Source organism: Cinclus cinclus, chromosome 2 (genome assembly GCF_963662255.1).
Source record: "Cinclus cinclus chromosome 2, bCinCin1.1, whole genome shotgun sequence".
NCBI classification, from domain to species: Eukaryota; Metazoa; Chordata; class Aves; order Passeriformes; family Cinclidae; genus Cinclus; species Cinclus cinclus.
This window is the reverse complement of record NC_085047.1, coordinates 92,085,958-92,101,553: the sequence shown is the minus strand read 5'-3', so window position 1 is coordinate 92,101,553 and position 15,596 is coordinate 92,085,958. Positions and strand designations below refer to the sequence as shown.

Genomic DNA, 15,596 nt, shown 5'->3' with positions numbered 1-15,596 from the left:
ACTTTCTCTATATTTTCAGATCATGATCAGAAGCATTTTCTTATTTTTGGATCGTACATATGTGCTTCAGAATTCAGTGCTTCCTTCTATATGGTAAGTATCCATGTAAGTATTCCTATCATCTTTAGAGTGTGGACGTCCTATTACATTTGCAAAGATTGAAAATAATTTTTTCACATTATATTTGAGCTATATAATAGGTCTCTAAAATTTTGTGTCAGTTTATGGAAATGCATGTGTCATGTCCTTCTTCCCCAGGAATATTCACTGTCAAGGGGGGATAAAAGAAGGTCTGTGAACAGTGGTTTAAAAGTCAAGGCATATGTGTATGTGTAGTTGTCAGAGCCTGGGTGAGGCTGTTCGGTGGGAACCTCCTCTTGACTGCTGCCTCCACCTTAGCACTGGCCCAGAATTGCTGTAGGTGCTCCTGGTTTTGACAAAATTCAACATTCAGCTTCTTGCTCTGTTGTTTTGGGTTTTTTTTTTGTTTGGTTTTAAGTAAGTCAGATACAGTGACACGGTGCAGATTATTTTTCCAGCACTGGTTACTTGATGATGCTTTTGTACTTTCAGCCCACCATGGTCACATCTTTGGGCATTCTGCTTTAAAGCATCCCCGCGAGGGGCATTTGACATCACTACCCAAGCAAATAAACCCAAGCTTTGCCAAACATTTCTGGTATTGTTACTACTTTATCTAAAGCACATTTCTTCTCCCACCCCCACCCCCCCCCCCAAAAAAAAAAAAAAAAAAAAAATAAAGGGGTAGATAAAATACTGAAGTAAGAGCATGTCTTTTCCCTGCCTGCCTGGCTGCTGTGCTCAGCTGTCTGAAGAGCCTGGCATCTTTCTCCAGCCTCTTGCTTTTCCAGTGGACATCTTTTGTTCCCACCTTCAGCAGTTTTCCTCCAGCCCTTTGTGTTAGGCTTCCTTTTACTAAACATTGTTGATGAGGTCTGTTCATTCATTGTCTTAAAATTCCTTTTATAGAAATCCTGGTGCATGTGAAGAAGTTGGAGCTAACAAGTTTTATCTAAGATTGCTCAGTTTTCAATATATTGCAGTTAGGTGCTTCGTGGCTTAGAGGCACCATTCCTTATCATCTTAGAATAAAAGAATAGTCTGATAGAGGTGATAAGATCCTAAAGATACAAAGAATTCATGCTTTTGAGCAAAGCTTACGACTTACACATATAATGTCTGGTCCAGGGAATCTTATGTTAAGGTATATGATCAGATTTTTTTTTTTTTTTTTAATAAGCAGAGAAACTTGGTCTATTATGTGAAAGTTAGGCTGGTAGCAAGTCTCTACTGCGGTGTATGCCTGTGGTAGCATGTGATTTGGTATTTTTAGGATAATTCTTGTAATTATCCTAACGGTTGTGTTAGAGGACAGTGTCAAAAAGAGTATACACACCATTAATATTATTTTCTGTATAATATATATACACTGTATATATTTTAAATGTATGTATGATTTTTCAAAAGATTCAACAGTGTGACTAATTTTCAATATTCACATAGGGATATGGGGCTAGAGTTATTTAGAAACCATATCATTAGTGACAAGCAAGTTCAAAGCAAGACTATTGATGGAATTCTCCTGCTGATTGAACGAGAACGAAATGGTGAAGCTGTGGACAGAAGTTTGCTGCGGAGTTTGTTGAGCATGCTCTCAGATCTGCAGGTGAGTACAGCCAAATTCACTAGTAACAGCTTTGTTTAGAAACACAGTGTGGACTGCCTTAACTTATGTTTTGTACAAAAATTATTCTGTTCATCTAGTAAATGTGTGTAAAATCTAGCTATTACATTGTTATGATTCTTTATCCCATGTGCAGTCTTGTACCGTTGCTAAATGAGACCTCTTTGCCTGTTTTCCTTAGCAGAGGTGATGGCCTCAGATCTTAATAGATTTACAGGTATTTTAGTATGTGCAGTGTTTTGTCTGTCATAATCACTCATTGTCTCACCCTAGTGCCAGTTAAATGTAGGAACAGAAAAATTCCTCTCTCACTGTAAAAAGGTGTCCCTTGTTGGAGTCCAGATCTTGCGTCTGTATTACAAAAACATCACTCTACTGACAGCTTCTTAGAAATGCTGAGGATAGAATGAGATGCCGTATTAAGGCCAAGGTTTTTTTCAGATAGATCATGTCAAGCTGCAACTTACTGGAACTTTCCATGAGTGGAGATAGTAAGTGACCAAGGAGACTTAGAAATGCTGTGCTTCTGGCTTCCACGTGGGTTGCCCTTGAGTTAACATTGATGCCTTTTGTGATGTGCAGTGAAACTTCGGAGCTATCCTTCATTCCTAAAACCTGGTGAGGTTGCTCCATTTCAAAGTGGTAGTACAGCATTACAAAACTGGCTGAAGGTTTGAAAGAGTGTGACGAGGCAGACTACATAAAAAAGTCCTTTCTGGTTAGGCAGCTTACCTTGTTTTCTGCCTTTCATGTTAATCCTCTTGACTTGAATCTGTAGCTTCCTCTATCATCCCAGAAAAATTAGTCTGAGAGAGAAACCATTGGAAAAAAAAAATTAAGCTTTTGCAAGTGATAGAATGGTTTGGGTTGAAAGGGTTTTTAAAGATCTAGCATCTTAAAGATCTAGCACCATCTGCGTTGGTTAGGGAACCTTCAACTGGGAGTCCTTGTAAGAAACAAAGTGGCAGAGTGTAATGAGTTTTACAGATGTTATATGTTTTGGTAGAAATGTTTTCTTCTATTCTTCCATCACACTTAAGGATTCTTTTCTTTTCCCTGTCCTTCTGTTTACGTATTAATCTCTAGTTCTTCAGACTGTTACAGCTTTTTCTTTGCTTAGTTGTTCTGACTTATTTCCTTTCTGTAATAAACTGTTAGTCATTATGCCAAAGTTTTTAATGTCTCTGGTTGTTACTGGTGCCCTTTCCTGCACACCATATTTGTTCCCTGTAGGAAGAGTTCACCTTATTTTATATAATTCATTTTTCTGGGGCCACTGAGAGAAACCTGGCAGATCTGAAAATGTGTTACTGAGCATATTATTATTTTACTGATGAGAATTATGTGTTTTGTGCCACTGTTTCACTAGTTGGAAGGGGTTTTTTTTTCCCCCACAGTAAGTTCAGTGGGAGTTTAGATCTTGGGTGGATTGGATGTCATTGCTGTGGTGTTGGGTACTGGTGTTGGGCCGTGTGCCTCAAACAGAAGCCTGTTAATTTAGACTGTTAAAGTACCAGTGACTGAAACAAACCATTACTGCTTTGGGAAGTCAGTTCTGATCTCAGTCTCTGAAACCAGTGGACAAACAGAGAATTTGTTAATGTAATGTTTATTGACCTTTCTCAATGCTGTGTACATCCTTAAAATTTTACTTGCTCTCTTATGCCTGACAAACAAAATTGTTACTGTTACTTTGAACTTAATGTAGGTAACTAAATTGATTTCTTGAGCAGGTTTACAAGGAATCATTTGAACAGAGGTTTCTGGAAGAAACAAATTGTTTATATGCTGCAGAAGGCCAAAGATTAATGCAGGAAAGAGAGGTAGGTGCATGTCATAGATGATTGCTTTTATGTTAGTTTTATCATAGTGCTGTGGTGTATTAATGTCTAGTGAAATTTACTGGCACATAGATATTAATGTGTTTTGATATGGACCACAGTATTGTATCAACAGGGAGAGTAGACCCGAGGTTGTGATGGAATTTGACAGATATAATTGTGTAGTAACCCAGTGACATTTTTGTAGCTAAAGTCACGTTACCAACTATAATACATTTAATATGAAACAACATTGATTAATAAAAGTACAGATTATGTAGTCCATAACAACGTTCTGGAGGAAGAGTACTTTCCAATTCATGTTCTCTTCAAAAATGTAGTTTAATTGTCATGGAACAAGATTAGCTGCCTTTCATACCTTTATAGTTGAACTGATTGTTCTCTTATTAGGTGCCAGAATATCTTCACCATGTTAATAAACGTTTGGAAGAAGAAGCAGATAGAGTAATAACGTATTTAGATCACAGCACACAGTGAGTACAAATTTTATCATTTTTACTGTAAGTCAAGCATTCTTAATAAATCAGTACGATTATCTATGGTTGTAGAGACACTACAGTAGTTTCTTCATTATCTTACAGATACTATCTTGTTGAGAGTGCTTGTGAAATAGCTTGTTTTTTAAAGACTTCAGTTCTATCAAAACTTACTTCTTTAAAATAAAAGTATATTTTCAGTAAGAAACAAGAAATTTGTTCAGAAATATTAATCCTGTATACTGCAGTTAAAAATGTTAGCTAAGAACTCAAATTTCCATTATCAAAATAACAGCTGATTTTAGCCATTCATGTACTGATAACATCTTTAACCACAAATCCCCTGAGAGAAGGAAAGACTCACAAGCATATCACAGACAAAATAAGCAAACAAAACCCAAACAAAACCTGAAAAAGAAAACAGAAGGGCAGAGAACAAGAGTATCATTTGTAAACAGTCCAAGGTGTGACCTTAACGGTAAATCAGCTGCTGCAAATGTACTGTGTTAGGTAGCTTGTCCTTTTTCCACTTGGGTTTTAAGTAATAGCTTGTGTTTTGTTGGGTTAACACATTCCTGCAGGAACTGACATACTACATAAATCTGTATATAATTTGTCCTGTAGTAAGCCATTGCTTTTTTTTCTTTAGTTAAGAATGTGATACTAAATTTATTGGGTTTTAGTCTTCTGGAGGATTTATTGGTATTTCATTTGGTGTCAAAAGGGTAACTGAATAAAAATTACCTTTTTAAGTTATTATTTTCTTCTGACATTTTATGTAGATGTACATATATACACATATGTATGTTGCATGTCATGGCACATACTTGAACCTATATCTTCTTCCTGTAGATGGTGTTTGCAGGGTGACTAGCTTGTTCTGGTGAAATAACTCATATTGAAATATATTGAACTATTTCTGTTTATAAAGTTATAGCAAATACATGTATTTATTTACTGTTTAGGTTAAAAAATATATTTATACCATTACATTTTCAGTCCAGATTGACATCAAGTGCTTGCATTGAATCTTGCCCTTAGTTAAAGGCTTAGAAACCTTAGAAGGCTTCACACTAATTTCCTTCCCTTGCATTAAGAAACAGCAGCTCTTAAAATTAGAGCACTTGAATTTTCTGGGGTCGTGCTGTTTTCTCTGTGTATGTATGAAAACAGCAGAATGGATGCTATTTAATTGAAACTGGCTTCATCTTTAGATGGAAATGATACTTTTAGGACAAAACCATCATGTGAAACACCATTTCATATAGTCAAAACAACACCTGAGAAGTGTGTTGTTACAGCCCACAGAGGGATTCTTTCAGCCCAGCAGTACATGCTGTTCTGGAGAGCTGACCAGATGAAGCGTGTCTCTTTGTCAGTCAGTAGATGACCAAGGTACATGGCTTTGAGGTCATACAGAGCGTGCCTTCTGGCTCCTTCCTTAGCCAAGATAAATACTCATTTTGTTTGTTTGCTTGCTAGGATGTAAGTGCTTTGTCTCTTGACCTCAAGCAGACAAATTATCCCTTCTCCTGTACTCAGAGTAGGTCTTCCAGGGCAGGGGGTGGTATTTCATACAGCCTTGACTCCTGCTGTTGGAAACAGCCAGCAACTGCAGATAGCAGTAGTGGAAATGGCAGGGGATATGGAAGGTGCCATAAAAATGGCTGTGTGTGTTAAAAACAAGGGTATGTCTAAACAGTATTTCATGTTCACTTATGACCACTGAAGGGAACAAATAGAGGAAGTATATGTGATGCCCTGATAGTCTTCTGGTGTCTGCCTATTCCCAGCTCAGTGTATTTTCTGAACCTGCTGTGGTTTGTGTCTTTGTATTTCTGAAATACTTGCAGTGTCTCATGGGGATTCATATCAGCTTTTCAGTCTGTGCCAGGTTCCAGAGTGTTCCACAGGTGATAAGGTGAACAGCCATCTGGTGATTAAGTACCTCCTTTCAAGTCTGGTACCCAGTACCATTGCTGATGACCCCAGTTCATACACTGAAAAGTTATCAGTCAGTTCCCTTCAACCCTTTCCTGCCTGTTAATGGTATCTCTAAGTTATATCCTTCCCAGAAAGAAGAGTCTTAACACATGCAGTTGTCTCTCTTGTAGCTGCTGCTGTATATTTTGATCATCCCTGCTTCCTTCTCTAAACGTTTCCAAATGAAGGACCTAAACTGGTGTGTTGTATGGAAGGTCTGGCATGTCACTGATGGGCTGTTCAGGGAAGAGAGTGTGTTAGCAAAAGTACACGTTTCATTTTAGCATGAAGTGTATCCTCCTACAGGAAAGGCTTCCATCAATCCAAGTTGAGTCTTATGTTGTTCTGTGGTAAGCAGGGTAGAAGTAGATTTAAACATTGAAATTAATTATGCCTTTGCACTTCAGGCATTTATTTTACCTTTTAGGCAATGAAATATGTAAGGGAAAACTCCCCATTATTTTTCAGTCCTGTCTAAAATGCATGTATGACAATAAAAGTAGGGGATATTCAAGGACAAATTTAGAAGTTTTTGCAAATTTGTGTCTTGTGGCTCTAGCTCAATTTATGCTTGTGTACATACATAACACATTTAGCTGAATTTTGAACACCATGTGTATTGTTTTGGTTTGGAGTTCAAACCCTTGGAGGTTTTTGGTCTGTTTGCTTGTTTGTTTCCAGTATTCAGTATGACTTTCTTTAGTTACGATTTTGTATTAACTTCTGCACTGTAAGCTTCTCACTTCTACTGGGCAAGAAATTTCATTTTATCTTTTTTTTTTTTTAATTACATACATAGTTTATTGTTGTCTTTCCTATACCATGTGATGGTTTTTGTCTTAATTTGTAATCTCTAAGTAGAAAATTGTTGGGGTATTTTTTGCAATACAATGTAAGTTATGCATAAATACACTATGACAGAAAGTAACTCCTTTACACGCTTCTAATATGATTTTTTTGCCTAATTCAGGAAACCACTGATTGCTTGTGTGGAGAAGCAGCTACTAGGTGAACACTTATCAGCTATTTTGCAAAAAGGTAATTTTTTTAAATTAATGTGATCTTTTTTAGCAATAGATTCTCATACTCTGCAATAGCTATAAATTCCACAGCTTTTACTTTAGGAGGTATATTAGCCATGGGAAACTTCACTGGATTGGCTTTCTGTGTCTGTGGATTGTTGCCCTCACTGTGACAAGTAAATGGTATATTTAGAAAGAAATGTCTAAAATCTAATTCCATATTTGTAAAGGTTGCTAAGCCTCTAAATCTACTTTGACTTGCAGCAGTGGGCTTAGGAATTAAACCTTTGGAACTGCTTCTTTCCTAGAATTACATAAACTTCTACATGAGAGCTGTTGTATCTTCCTTTATGTGATAATCACACAGCTCAAGTGCAGTAGTTTCACATATTCTTATGATTGTCTAGTTTAAGAATCGTGGATTACTGGAACTGGTGGCATTCAAGGCAATGAACTTTCATGTGGCTTTGTACTTTACCTTTTGTCTGGCAGATAAGAACTGCAGCCTTCTTAGAGAATCCTTACTCAGACCTTAGTGTGTTCAAATTGCCATTTCTTTGTTCCTCTTAAATTTTAATCTCTTGTTTTTCACGGAATTTCTGTGTTTGTTCAGTATCCCCTGATATTTTAATACTTTAAATGATCTTTTCCTTCTCTTGTAGTAGCTGTATTTCAGGTTTTAGATCTTTTACATCCACGTTTTCTTCAATGTTGCAAAACAGATGTCCGTAGTAGTCTGGTATCTTCAAGCTCCATCACATCCATGTTTAACACTTCCATGTTATACATACCCTTTCTATGTCTTTCTTTGTCCCTTTTAAAGATGACTTAGGCTCACAGTTTTCTCTCAACTACCTCGGGTAAAGCTTGTTTCACTGTTTTCAATACATTTATAGAAAAAAGCTTCATCACTTCATCTTAGCTATTCTTAAACTTATAAACAGAAGGTAAGAATAATTATATTTTGCCGATATATGTCGATTTTGCTTGCTCTTTAATTCAAGTATGATTAAGTAAATTTTCCAGTGATATGCTTGTTTATCAATTGACTTAAACAGGAAATATGTGGTTATAGAGGAGACTGATCCCTCTGCAGATAAGGCTGTGAGGGCCCCCTGGCACTTTCTTTGAGATAAGAAAAACTACTTGCTTAGAATGACTCATGTTAGAAAAAATGTAAGCTCTTCTCCTTATCTTCTTAGAATATTATTGGTTAGGTTTGATTCTTTACATTGGTTGTCCCAAACAAAGAAAGATAATGTAGTTGGCCAAAATGTGTTAACCCTGTTTTCTATTGGTTTACTTGTGATCTTTATAACTTTCCCCTGCCCAACAACAACAGGGCAGGGGGCTCAAGAAATAGTTACACGTGGTCTTATTTTAAACTGAACTTTTTATTGGCTTACAATTTGTATGAGCTGTCCATGTAAATATGGAGAGATTTTTACAGTTTTCTAGTGTTTTGATTACCATGCTTCAGGACTAGAGTATTGTTGGATCAGCTTTTGTATTTGTCTCCACTGGAAAAATAGTTTAAAAAGCTTGTATCATCACTTGACTTGCTTAGTTTTCTGTATTTGTTTGACACATTTTAATTTGCAGATGACATCTTAGTATTCTGTTCAAGTAGAAGAAGATAATCTCTTTTGCAAGTTTTCTTCATTAAGTCAAGGAATGTGAAGTAGTCAGTTTGATACAGGAGAAAAACACTTAAAAATGCAGGGTCTGTATAAGAAGCCTTTTTTTCTTCATGTTAGTATAACTGCTGTTGACTAAATATTTGAGGTTGTATCTGGTGATGGAATTTTTTTGTGAGTATAGTAGATTTTTCTGAAGCTGTGGCAGTGCTTTCTGGAAGCTCTGTGAAACCTTTTATCAGAGGACTTTTGCTGCATATCCTTTTCCTTTGTCAAATGTGTGACTAAATATTTTTTCAGTCACACAGCTCATGTTAGAGAGAAGGCTATATTTTGTGATCTAGGTTATAATAAAGCAGATAGTGTATTGGTGTCTTTAAATGAATCGGCTGAAATGGGATGGGCATTTCTTAATTGAGAGAGCTGGGGTTATTCAGCATGGAAAAGACAAGGCTCCCGGGAGACCTCACAGTGACCTTCCAGTACTTAAACAGGGCTTATGAAAAAGAGGGAGGAGGCAGATAGTGATTGGTCAAGGGGGAATGGTTTTAACTAAAAAGTGAGAGATACAAGATGAGATGTTAGGAAGAAATTCTCTGCTGTGAGGGTGGTGAGTCACTGGAACATGATGCCCAGAGAAGCTGTAGATACCCCAACACTGAAAAAGCTCAAGGCCAGGTTGGAAGGAGATGTGAGCAACCTGGTCTGGTGGAAGGTGTCCCTGGCCACAGCTGGGGATTGGAACAAGATGATCTTTAAGGTCCCTTCCAATCCAAGCCTTTCTATGATTCTTTGATGTCCAGGTTTAGTTCCATGTTCAATTAAAAGAGAGCCCTAAACCCCTGTATTCAAGACTGCGTAGTCTGTTATCCTACATTTAAAGTATGTCTGTTCTTCTGATATCTCAGAAATTAGGAAAACTCAGAATAGCAGACAGAAGTTTACTTGACATCATTCTTGAACATTGCTTGCCTTTCTGAACAGTAAGTTACAATACACAGTGAGAGCATTTTTAAGCTGAAGAATATGATAGAATATGGGATAATTTGGTAGAGATTTGCAAATCAATTTTTAATACCATTTAAAAATTAGCATTAATGAAATATATTTGGTGAAGTAGGACAGTTGTACAGTGTCAACTACACTGATAGTGTGACTTGTCAGCTTGTGGAAAATCAAGCTTTTTGTTTTTAAAAAAAGACAATATCATAAATTCTGGATGTTATGCTCTGGTATTACTAAAGCCTCTGTAACTGACACCAGACAAAGTACTCCTGATTGCACTGGAACTGCATTTGTTGTACTCTCAAATGGAAAAATGTGTATCAAGTTACTTGCTTGTTACATTCCTTGGGCTTCCCTTCTCCTTTTGTTAGCCCAAAGCTTAGTTTCATGTAGGGTGAATCGACAAAGCAAAAGTTGCTTGAACAGAATTTATTATCTTGTGTTACTCCATTGGTAGGAGTGTAGACTGTTGCCAGGACATTGTTAATTTAAAATCATGTCTCACTGTGCTCCACAGGAAAAGAATCTCATGAAGTATTTATCATTACTTTAAATTTAGGACAGTTTACTTAGCTTCCTGTTTTCTTTAGAGGTTCTTGATAAAAGTATACCCGTGAAGTCAACCTCTCTTAATAATCATTCTGCAAAAGGCTTAATGATCATCACCTTGGGAGAATACTTCAGTTGAAATACTAGTATATATACTTTAGTAGATTTCTAACTGTATTTATGCAGCTGTATTCAAATTTGCTTTTTCCTAATTAATTTTTTTTAGGGCTTGATAGCCTTCTCGATGAAAACAGAATACCAGATTTAACCCAGACATACCAGTTGTTCAGCCGGGTAAAAGGTGGGCAGCAGATCCTTTTGCAACATTGGAGTGAATACATCAAGGTATGTCAAAGATCTATTACCAATATAAAAATTTATGCTGTTATAAATTTCATCTGTTAAAGCCAAGAATAACGTCAAGGTGTATCACCAAACTTCTGTTTTAAGTGAATATGGGGAGGGATGTTAATGCTTCTGCCTAGTAAAAATCACATAATGAGAAACAGCAACACTTGCTTTGGTTTTAAATTTCTACTTGGAAATTGCTTTCCTTATAGGTTTGAATGTTATATAGGTTGGTTTTGGTTGCATTGCTTTTAAATAGAACCACATGCACAAGTGTTTAGACTATGCTGGACTGTATTATGTGTCGTTTTGCTGTAAATACACTCAACTGTTCACATACCTGCAAAACCAGTGAAACACCAGATGTTGCTTATCTTCCGCAGCTTAGGCAGTGCTACTCATAACCAAACTACAGTAATGCTGATGGGCGTTAAAGCTGTTGGGAAGGGAATGCTCCTATTGAAAATAATCCCATCAGTTGTATTTGGATGCTTTGGGTTTGTTTATTAGGCATAATATCCATATAGTGTGCTGCCCCAGAGAGCTTGTACTCTAGTGCTCTTGGAAGATGAAGGCAGGAAAGCTTCACAGAAGGCTTTTCTCCCTGGAGTTGATAATTCCTGATGTCATGGCTCTCCCCTGAATTGCCCATGTGTTCATCAACCTTCAGGACTAAGTGTGTATCAATTAATTCCAGAGGTGCCTTTTCTCCACACCTATGCCTGGAGTTCAGCATGATCCACCAGTGCTGCACCTCATGGAAGTGGAACATGGCTATTACCCTGTGCCCCCAGAACCGAGGTGGAGTTTACTCCTTAGCATGTTGCCCAATTGAATGGTGGTGCTGTGGCTGAGGAGGATGATCTTTCTTCTCCCTTTCTCCCAGATCACGCTCCTCACTTAATCCTAGTGCTGCCTGCCACTCCGCAGGCTCTCCTGTGATCTGTTTTATCACAATTCCTGGGTAAGATCAGTTTAATTCCAGGTTTAGTGAGCTAAAGAGACTCACAGAAAAGTCCCGTGTGCTGGTCCAAGGAAAGAAACAGAAGATGAGTAGAAAATAAGGAAAGGAATCTCTCCTTTCACAACAACAAGTTGTTGAATTAGCTTATCATAACCTGGATCTCACAGAATCAGACCTTTTAATGGCTTTAAGATGGCTGTGTACATACTCTAAAACACAGAAAACCTTTTCTGTGGTATCAGTAAATCTCCTTCAAAACATTGTGTGACAGTGAAGAGAGGCTTCAAGAATTTCTAACGTTTATCTTGTGAAGTTACTGTGGTAAGGGTCTGTGCTCCATTGTAGTCACCTTTCTGTGAATTTAGAGGTACTATTTGGGTTTTTGTATCTTGGTTTGCCATTTGCAGAATGGGGAGAAAGCCCTGTAATTTATGAATGTACCTGATAGAGACTGTGAGATGCCCAAATGCTGTGTTAATGAAGGGGAAATTGTGACCAGTGGAAGATCTGATGGACTAGGTGATCAGAGGCCTTTTCCAGCCCAAACTGTTCTGTTATTCTGTGATACATGTGTTGAATCCAAGGACCATGGGAGCCTTGTGTTCAGCTTCACTTTGAAATGGTACTTGAGAGAGATCTCCATGAAAGATAACAGTGGCTAATTAGATAATGCAGTGGAAATGCTGAGGCTGGAGAGGAATTTCCCCCTATTTATTTTACTGTTGTTGGCTAAGATTCTTCAGTTGGTGAAAATACACTAGTTGATTACTGTTTTGCTTTTGTTTGTACTGTGTCCTCTTTCTCACCTTGGAAAACTGATCATTCTGTCCAGGGCATTGATCAGTGTTACTAAGCAAATGTAAATTGTCCAGTAGGTGAATATCCTCCCTTACAGGATATTTTGGTTCATTAGACAAATATTGTTCCATCTCTGAGATAATAAATGTAGGAACAGGAAGAGAAAGTCAGGTCTGTGGCCGCTTCTTGTGCGTGAAAAAGTTTTGTTTCCTTGCAAGTCAACTAGGATCATTTTGGTTTGGGGCCCTCAATGAAAAAGAAATCTTTGAGCACTGAGCAGCAGTTAAATTTTTGCTACTTCTTTAATCAGTTAAGCTCTCTAGTGGGTTTTTATAAAAGTTGTGCAAAATTTTCCTTTCTACTTAACCTTTCTGAGGCAGTTTCCATTTATTTTACATGAATCATAGTTCTGTATCTCACTGTGAACTTGCACATCATGATCATGTCTAATGTGTATTTATTTTTTTACTTTTGTCTTAAATGTAAATAATCTTTAAATCAAGCACTAATGTTTGAAATCCATTAATGTGTGTCTAGTTTTTATTTTAAATTTCAATGCATCTCATTTTTTAAAAACTTGAAGTCATAATTAGTTCTGTAAAAAAAATTCCTTTTCTAATGATAAATTTTATAAGGGTAAATGTGTCTGTTGTGGGAGATAGGTAGCACTCGAAAGTATTTTACTATCAAAAGTGTTTGTTTTACAGAACTTTGGGACAACAATAGTGGTTAATCCTGAAAAAGACAAGGATATGGTGCAAGAGCTACTAGATTTTAAGGATAAAGTGGACCATATCATAGAAGTGTGCTTTCAGAAAAATGAAAAATTTATAAACTTGATGAAGGAGTCCTTTGAAACATTTATCAACAAGAGACCAAATAAGCCTGCAGAATTGATAGGTACACAAATACTTTTCTGTAAAATATTTCAAAAATCTATAGAAAGCATGATAATGCTGCTGAGTGTGCTAGAGCAATAGTGGTGCAGTTGCATTCTGCTTTAGGAGACTGGTTTTGGAACACGAGGCAAACGTTAACCCGGGCGTGTGGCGGGCCCCGAGAGCTTGGGTGTGCTGTCAGGGGGTCCTGGTGGAGCATGTCACCCTCCTGTCCCTGCGCTCTGCTGCTTGCACAGAGGGGCCTGGTGCTAACAACTGCTCGGTGCAGCACTGGGGCTGCCACGGGAGAACGTGGTCAGGGGGAAGAGCAGCAGTGGCAAGTAAAGGGGAACGGGCTTTAATTGTGGTAGTAGAGGAGTTCTGGGGATGTTCTGGATCTTTCAGAAAGGAGTAAGTACAGCCCATCTGCCTTGAAAGCTGAAGTTGGGATAATGATTTTAAAGCCTCCAGATACAAGGAGTTTTAATAGAGGGGAAAAAACCCACTGCTTTGACAGGAGAATTAGTGCTTATTAAGGGGAAAGATGATAACAAATTATTTTAAAATACTATTATTTTGTTTATCCCTGATCTGGCAAAAGCTATCCTGACAGTTTTGCCTGCTGAAAAACTGGAGCTGTGGCATTTTACACCAGGAGGGCATCCTGCTCCTTGGTTGTTTGTTTTTCCTCTATATTCTTTTGCCTTTATTCAGCTTGTTTTTTGTCTTCCTTCTAAAATCACCTTTACGTAGGACAGATCGCACAAAATAGTGATACAGGTTAAAGCCATGATATGGGCTGTTGTCATTTGTGGATCATGGTGTTCCAGCTCCCACAAAGGTTTTTTTCTTACACAGAAGGTTGTATAAGGATATTAATGTGGCTTAATAAATACTTAGCAAAACTCAAGACTTAACCTTATTTCTGGCATTCTGAAACTACTAACTGGAAAGCATTGCTTCTGTTTAAATTTTAATATGCTTCTGCCAAGGAGCATGAAGGACATGGTAAAGGTCTACAAAAATATAGTCCTCTTTATGTTGTTTCTGTTTCTCATAAAATACATTCATATACATTGTACGCTTCTAAAACATTGTCTTTCAACAAGTAATGTGCTTGTATGACTGTAACACAAAATGTGGGAATTTCTAATGTATTAATTTTAATTATTTTACTGTATTTATTTTTTACCTTGGGCTATTCCTTTTTGCAGTACTTTTCCATTATATATAGTAGGGCTCCAGTAATATTCCAGAAATATAGTAGAGCTCTGTCATTCCACTGCCCATAGGGATGGGGAAAGGGAAAATAGAAAATTTAGTGCTTATCCTATATTTTAACATGTAGTGGTATGTAACACATGGTAATATTTCAAGTAGGAGATGCTTAAGTTGGTTATTTTAGATCTATTTTTAAGCTGTTACCTTATTTTATTTATTTGTAGCAAAATATGTGGATTCCAAATTAAGAGCTGGTAATAAAGAAGCCACAGATGAAGAGCTGGAAAGAATCCTTGACAAAATCATGATCATATTTAGATTCATTCATGGTAAGAAATAGCAGTTCAATGTTGATGCAAATAAAACTGTTCCCCTTGCTATTAGCAGGGCTGCTTTCCTCTGAATGCAAGAGATCTTTTTCAGCATCAATTTCTGCTTAACTTGGTCTTTAATTCCAGTTGCCTTACACCTGAAGGAGCACAATAAATATACCAGAGAGGACAAATACTTCTTTGGAGATTGGGAAGTTGCAGACCTTTCAGAGTCTCATGAGTGGAGACCTAAGAGTTAGAGGTGTTGCTGGAAGTCTTTTAACATAAATTAACCATGTCTTTAACCACAATATCTCCTCAAATGACCGTAGAGACTTTCCCTGTCCACTTATGTATGTTGTAGGTACAAAGCATTAAAACCTAGCAAATTTTCTTGACTTCTCTTGTCTCATAGCTTTTTTTCATTGCTGAGAAGGAACACAGAGTAGGGCTCAGAATGATAGGAGAAAGTGTTATTGCTGAGTTTTACTGCCTTTGAAATGCATTTCCCTCATGTATGTCTCTGTCTGAGCAAAACCCTTGAACGTGTTAGGAGTTTTATATTTTTTTCTAAATTGGATATCAGAAAAAACAGTGGTCTAATCCAATATAGATGCATGGTCATTGCTCTGAGGGAAGTGGAATGTATATCCTGGACAGGGGTGGAATAGCAGGAATTTTGCATTAGTTTGTCTGAGATCTATGGGGTTCTCTCCTCATAAAAATCCCAAACAAGTACAGTATGATGGGAGAACAGTCAAGTCATAAAGTAATATTTTTGATATTGAATAATATTGAATCATAATTGCATCATTTTTGTCAGATGGAGATGGTGAATGTAAACAGTTGTACTGGCAG

At 37.2% G+C, this 15,596-nt stretch overlaps 1 protein-coding gene across 6 annotated transcripts in view; it reads left to right on the top strand.

Annotated features, from left to right (window-relative positions):
- The window catches only part of CUL4A (cullin 4A), a 34,203-nt gene that overhangs the window by 7,684 nt on the left and 10,923 nt on the right, over positions 1 to 15,596 (top strand). For all 6 annotated transcript variants that reach the window (XM_062487968.1, XM_062487966.1, XM_062487965.1 and 3 more), the window contains 8 exons: positions 20 to 93; positions 1,525 to 1,687; positions 3,439 to 3,528; positions 3,937 to 4,019; positions 6,976 to 7,043; positions 10,445 to 10,563; positions 13,036 to 13,228; positions 14,652 to 14,756. In XM_062487968.1, coding sequence (XP_062343952.1) covers positions 20 to 93; positions 1,525 to 1,687; positions 3,439 to 3,528; positions 3,937 to 4,019; positions 6,976 to 7,043; positions 10,445 to 10,563; positions 13,036 to 13,228; positions 14,652 to 14,756 — 895 coding nt within the window. The remainder of the gene's footprint in view (positions 1 to 19; positions 94 to 1,524; positions 1,688 to 3,438; positions 3,529 to 3,936; positions 4,020 to 6,975; positions 7,044 to 10,444; positions 10,564 to 13,035; positions 13,229 to 14,651; positions 14,757 to 15,596) is intronic.